At 53.8% G+C, this 6,299-nt stretch overlaps 1 protein-coding gene across 1 annotated transcript; it reads right to left on the reverse strand.

Annotated features, from left to right (window-relative positions):
• Positions 1 to 2,234: 2,234 nt before the first annotated feature.
• On the reverse strand, positions 2,235 to 4,944 carry LOC108499355 (B-cell differentiation antigen CD72-like). The gene is made up of 6 exons (XM_017819105.1): positions 4,771 to 4,944; positions 4,569 to 4,670; positions 3,392 to 3,706; positions 3,113 to 3,261; positions 2,795 to 2,892; positions 2,235 to 2,476 (listed from the first exon to the last, which is right to left on the reverse strand). The coding sequence occupies exons 1-6, from the start codon at positions 4,895 to 4,897 to the stop codon at positions 2,338 to 2,340; spliced, it is 930 nt and encodes a 309-aa protein (XP_017674594.1). The 5' UTR covers positions 4,898 to 4,944; the 3' UTR covers positions 2,235 to 2,337.
• Positions 4,945 to 6,299: the final 1,355 nt, after the last annotated feature.

The raw sequence follows: 6,299 nt of genomic DNA on the forward strand, positions 1-6,299 counted from the left end.
TTTTAATTTTGCTCAAGGGAACATTTGAATATAAAAATTCTTTCTGCAATATTTTAGCAGATTGTAACAATCCTGTGTCCTGAACAGGGGCTGGGAGGGAAAAGGTGATACATGGGGCGGTGTAACCCTGCTGTGGCCAGTACACAGGAGCTTGGGCTCCTCACAGCCTGGGGCACAGATGTAGAGCATGCAGCCCAGAGTGGAGCTCATTCACCACCACCACCCCCCATCCTCCAAAGCCAGAGCATCCTCTGAAATAAAACCACTTTTTGTAAACAAAGCAACTACTTCTGCTTTTCTGCATATGAAGAAGTGCCTCCATCCCACAAGGTCTTAGCCACAGTCTGCTATATGACCACAGTGGAGCAGAACAGGACTGGGTTCCTGGACTGCTGCTGCCCAGCTGCCTGCATGGCCCAGAGCGTGGTCTATGCTGATTTGAAGTTTGATGAGCCCCTGCTCACTTCCCCTACCTGCCCTGAGGTTCCCGGGCACCAAGAGAGTGCTGGGCTTGGGACAGGTGTCTCTCCTCTGGACTTGCTCCAACAGGTCCATGTCCTTCCTGTGCTGGGGACCCCAGAGCTGGATGCAGTGCTCCAGGTGGGGTCTCACCAGAGCAGAGCTGAGAGGCAGAATCCCCTCCCTCACCTGCTTTCCACCCTGCTTTGGATGCAGCCCAGGACAGGATTGGTTTTTGGGCTGTGAGTGCACATGGCCAGGTCATGTCCAGCCTCTCACCCACCAGCACCCCCAAGTCCTTCTCAGCAGGGCTGCTCTTGATCTGTTCATCCCCCAGCCTGTGTTGGTACCGGGGGTTACCCTGACCCAAGTGCAGCACCTTGCACTTGGTCTTGTTAAACCTCATGATGTTCCCATGGGCCTACTCCTTGACCTTGTCCAGGTCCCTCTGGATGGCATCAGGTGCCTCAGATGTATCAACCACAGCTCTCAGCTGGGTGTCATCTGCAAGCTCACTGAGGGTGCACTAGATCCCCCTATTCACATCTTTGATGGAAGCATTAAGTAGCATTGGTGCCAATATGGATCCCCAAGGGACACCACTGGTCACCAATGTCCACATCAGGACACAGAGCCATTGACCACTATCTTCTGGATGCGACTGTCCTGCCAATTCCTTATCCACCAAACAGTCCACCCATTGAATCCATTTCTCTCCAATTTAGAGGGAGACTGTGTCAAAAGCTTTACAGAAGTCGAGATATAAGACATTTGTAGCCCTTCCCTTGTTCACTGATGAAATCACTCCATTGTAGAAGGCCACTAGGTTGGTTAGGCAGGACTTTACCTTGATGAAACCATGTTGGCTGTCTCAAACCCAGCTTAGCAAAATGGTTCCCAACACCTCCTACTCTCTGCAGAAACACTTGAGTCAGCAGGGTCAGTGCTGCACCTGGACTCCCCCTCCCCACCCCACCTGGATCCTGGACAGGGCTTTCTTATCACCCTGCTTGGCAGTTCAGGTTCCACCATGGTCTTAGGGACCTTCCCCTCATGGTGCCAGGGTCCCCTTTTTCTAGCATTCCCAAGTCTCCTCAGTACTTCCCTCTCTCTTCCACTGTCTTAAGGCTCATAGCTGCAACCCCATTTCCTCAGGGCCTCTTCCATTTGCCTTCCATGATCTCAGGCATCTTCACTGAACCTCCATTTCCTCCCATGGTCTCAGGGCTCTTCACTGCACCTTTTTTTCTCCCATGGTTTTAGGGTTTTCTTATTCAACTTCAATGTTCTCAAGGCTCCCCAGAGCTTCCCCATCTCCCATATGGTCTCATGGCTTCCCAGCATTTTCTCATGCTGATGGCACCACTGCCTGTGCTCTTCCCAGGCAAGACCCAGCCCAAAGCCCTGGGCAGGTGATGGAGGCAGGAAAAAGGGCAGGATGAGAGCTATTAATGCCAAGAGAAGAGACAGGCTGTAAATCCACAGAAGTCCCCAAAATGGACAGACTGAGGGATACCAATGTGTCATCCCACAGCTCCAAGAAAATGCAAATGGCAGATCCTGCACGGTTCTCCCCTGGCAGTCTTGGGGGAGCACAGAAAGTGGGAGCTGGGTTTTACACTGGAGACCTGGATCACTGCAGGGTGTGCTGGCCAGGGCACACAGAAACACACAGAGACACAGTGCAAGGTGGTATGATAAGTGTATGCATGAGTGTAAGAGAGCGAAATAAGGTCTCTTTTCTAGCCTTTAAAATACAGACCCTCTTTCCTAGTGCTTTGTAATGCAGTTGAGGCAATGCATGCACAGGGGACAGAGTCTTGGGGTGCATCCCCAGCTCCTGTCCCCAAGTCCAGAGATGGAGTAGAGTGTCAGCAGTCAGATCTTGGCCAGGAGAGGAGGTTGGGCCTCAGATGTGCTGCTCAACTTCGGGGATTTCTCGCAGATCCACTGAAAGGAAGACCAGCACGATGCATACCTGATTTTCCCATTTTCTATTGCCCTGCAGATTGTATTCCTAGGAAAGAGGGCACATCTCAGAGTAGCAGTGACAACATCCTTGCTATGGACACCACTTCCCATAGCTCTCAGTGCCGCTGGGGCAGGCAGGGTGCCTGGCACTGGGACCAGTCTGAGGAAGGGTTGCATTCCTCCTCCCAGTTTTCTGCTCTGCCACTTGGAAATCTGGCAGTACACCCCACAGCTGAGCTCTGCCCTGACCCCCTTCCCTTGGGGGACTATCATCCCCTTTGCTGGGGGATGTAACAGGGTCAAATCAGTACCTTTCTGGTGTGGGAAAAGGGCAGGTGCTTGTGCCCAGCATTCTCGTACTTACCAGGTTTGACTTCTGTCCTGCCATTCAGAAGTTGCCTTTGTGTTATAATAAGTGCTTGGTCCAATCCAGTAGTTTTCAGTAGACTCCTGCACAAAATGCTGGAAGAAGAGAAGCTGTCAGCCACCTGCTTCATGACTAGCACTTGCCTGGTGCCCAGGAGCGCCAGGGTCGGCTGTGCTCTTCCTCCCAGACTTCTGGAATGGAAACCTGGGGCTCATGGTGCTACCCCAGCACCTCCACAGATACTGCTGCAGCTGTCCCGCTGGGACTCTGCCCAGTCCCACCCTCCTAGGGTACCACAATACCCCTGCTCTGTACCGGTACTGTCAATGATAGCAAGCTATCTTGGATGAGCAGTTCAGCGGATTTTGCTTTGCAGTCATCCTTGCTTCTCTGCCAGGTCTTCTTCTGCACAGAGATGAAGAGACACTTGCTCCTGTAGAGCACCCAGCCTGAGGGGCAGCAGTCTGGGGACAGGGGCACAGGTCAGACACTTATCCTCCCACAGATGCTCGAGGGGGCCAGCCTGGCAGAGATCAAACCCTGCATCTGCCCAAGAGCAACATTGCCTCTGCCCCCGCCCCATCACAACTCTACCTGTATTCACACAGGCACGCAGGCTGCTCACGGTGCTCTCGCTGTTGTTGAGCTTCCCCTGCACCTCCTGCATCTCCTTCTCCGTCTTGCCCAGGACCCCCCTGACGTGCCCCAGCTCGACGCTCATTCTATCCAGCTCCAGCTGGCTGATGTTGCCCTCGTGCCATGCTCGCTGCAGCTCCTCTCTGGCCCACGCCAGCTCCAGCTCTGCCTGCTCCAGGCTCTGCTCCTGAGTGCTCAGCTCCTGTGACAGGCGGCCCTGCTCGGCTGCATAGTTGCGGGAGGTGTCCTGCAGACTGCGGGTGATCTGCCAGTCTGGGGGTAGGGCAGTGAGCTGAGGCATGGGCATGGGACAGCTGGGCCATGGGACTTGCAAGGGAGAATGGGATAGGAGTGCCTGTCTGTGGGTAGAGATTGTCCTGGGGGTTTCAATGAGAAGGGAAAGGAAGTCCCAATGGTGGCAGGTGGAGGGGAGACAATGGCAGGCAGTAGGAGGCAGTGGGAGACAGTGGGAAGGCAAGGGGAGGCAATGAGAAGGCTAGTGGGAGGTAGTGGAAGGCATTGGAAAGACAATAGGAAGTGGTGGGAAGGCAATAGGAAGGCAGTGAGAGGGAGTGGGAGGCAGTGGGAGGGAGTAGGAGGCAGTGTGAAGGCAGTGAGAGGCTGTGGGAGGCAATAAGAAGGCAAAGAGAGTGAGTGAGAGACAATGGGAAGGCAGCAGGAGGTAGTGGGAATGCAATGGGAGGCAGTGGGAAGGCAGTAGGAAGGCACTGGGAAGACAGTGGGAGGCAATGGGAAGCAGTAACAGGGAGTGGGAGGGAGTGGGAAGCTGTGGGAGGCAATGGCAGGCAATGGGAAGTAGTGGGAAGACAGTGGGAGGAAATGGGAAGCAGTGACAGGGAGTGGGAGGCAGTGGGAAGGATTGGGAGGTAGTGGTAAGACAGGGGCAAGGCAATGGGAGGCAGTGGGAAGGCAGTGGCAGGCAATGGGAGGGAGTAGAAGGGAGTGGGAAGGTAGTGGGAGGCAGCTCATGTAGCCGTGAAAGAGGAAGCAACTAGTCCTGGACCCCCAGCCTCAGGCACCCCTCATCCCTGACAAACCCCCTGCAGCTCGTCGCTGGCCCAGCCCAACACCCCCTCTCACTACTCCCCACCCCACAGCCATCCCCCTGACTCACAGCAAGCCCCCAGGGCCACGATGGCCACCACCAGCAGCAGGAGCAGGACCAGGCTGGCTGGCAGCAGTGCTTTGGGGATGTGCCATCGCTGGGGCGAGCGCTCTGCAAAAGACAAGCACCCACGGGCATCATCCCTGCCATCACCCGATGCCCACCCTGCGCTGGGGCATCCCCACGGCAGTGGCTGTGTCTGGGTTCCCACCTGGACTGGGCGCTGCTGTCACCGGCCCTGGCAGCACGTTCTCATAGGGGCTGTCGTCTTCATCAGGGACAGTGGATGGAGACCCCTCAGCAAATTTCAGGTCAGCATAGACCACGTTGTGAGCCATGCCCAGGCCACCCCAATGGCCCCGAGGGCGCTGCTTCTGCTGCAGAGAAAAAGTACAGCTGGTTTGTGCAGAAGCAGAAGTGTATGAAGGTGTGGCAGATGGGAAAGTACAGCCACGACACTGGTGCCCTGCCATTGGCCCAGCAACACCATCCTGTTTCATTCCACCCCCGGAAACTGCTAAGGGGTCCCCTGGGATGGCAGTGGAGGGGGCAGTGCAGCTCGGGGCTGGGGCACTGGGCAGAGCTGCAGGCCTTGCCTATGGAGAATTGACTTAATTCCCTAGGGCAGGGCTGGCTTACAGGAGGGAAGAGGTGGCTTTGGTGCTGACTCCATCCAGGATGGAGTTTCCCTCTTCTTTGTGCTCTGCTCCAGAATTGGAGCATCGCTGCTGTGCGGAAATGTTTGCCTTAATGCCTAAAAGGGATTTCCACATTGCAGCATGAGCTTTCACTTCTCCTCTCATTATGGTCACATGCCCCCACTCTGTCAGCAAGAACACCATGGAAAATCATGTCTCAGACCTTGAAGTGTCATGATAAATGGTCTCATTACTCTTCCATTGTACCCAGCTCGGTGGTCCCAAGCAGTAGCAGGAATATTGGGCAGTCACCCGATACATCCCACTGGCCTTTCCCCAGCATGTCATCCCTGGGCCTGGGCACCAGCATGCCCAAGAGGATATGGTCCATTTTCTTCCAGGAGACTGACTGGAGGCTGTCCTTAGCTTTCCAAACCTCCTTCCTGTCCCTTTTGAAGCTGGCTGTCATTTCTGCCTTTCTCCACTGATGAAGGACTTGCCTTGCTCTTGCAGAGGTGATGGGCAGTGGCCTTTGTATCAGTTTGGCCTGGCTCTCCCGCCAAGTCCAAGCTGTCTCCTCCCCCTTCTCGCTCTCCCCAGGCAAGGAAAAAAAAAATGAACCACAGAAAAAAAACCTGAAAGAAGTCCGAACGAAAGGGGATTATATAAAATATATATATATATTACATATATTTGCAATTATATATACAGTTTGAATATATTATACACAATAGGGAGCTCCCGAGGGGGAAAAAGGGAAAAGGGAGGGGGAAACAAGGATGAAAAAAACCTAAAAACAAATATCCTCCAAATATACCCATTAATAGAGAGCTAGCGAATAAATACAAAAACCAATTAAATACTTGTCTGAATGAGACAGCAGAACTAACTCCCCATGCCTCTCAAATGAAATGGAGATAATGGCAGGTCTGAGCAGCAGGCCCTGGCCTATACAAGCAAAGCCCGTCTATGGAGAGACCTGTCTCCTTCAGCCACCGGAAGAGAGAAGAGAGTGAACTGTCTAATCTGTGCCTTTTTATATGTTGTGTTACGGAAAGGGATGATACGGAATACTTCCTTAGATTTCTGACCCCGTTGCTAA

Source organism: Lepidothrix coronata, unplaced genomic scaffold (assembly GCF_001604755.1).
Source record: "Lepidothrix coronata isolate B3197 unplaced genomic scaffold, Lepidothrix_coronata-1.0 Scaffold72, whole genome shotgun sequence".
In the NCBI taxonomy this organism is placed as follows: Eukaryota; Metazoa; Chordata; class Aves; order Passeriformes; family Pipridae; genus Lepidothrix; species Lepidothrix coronata.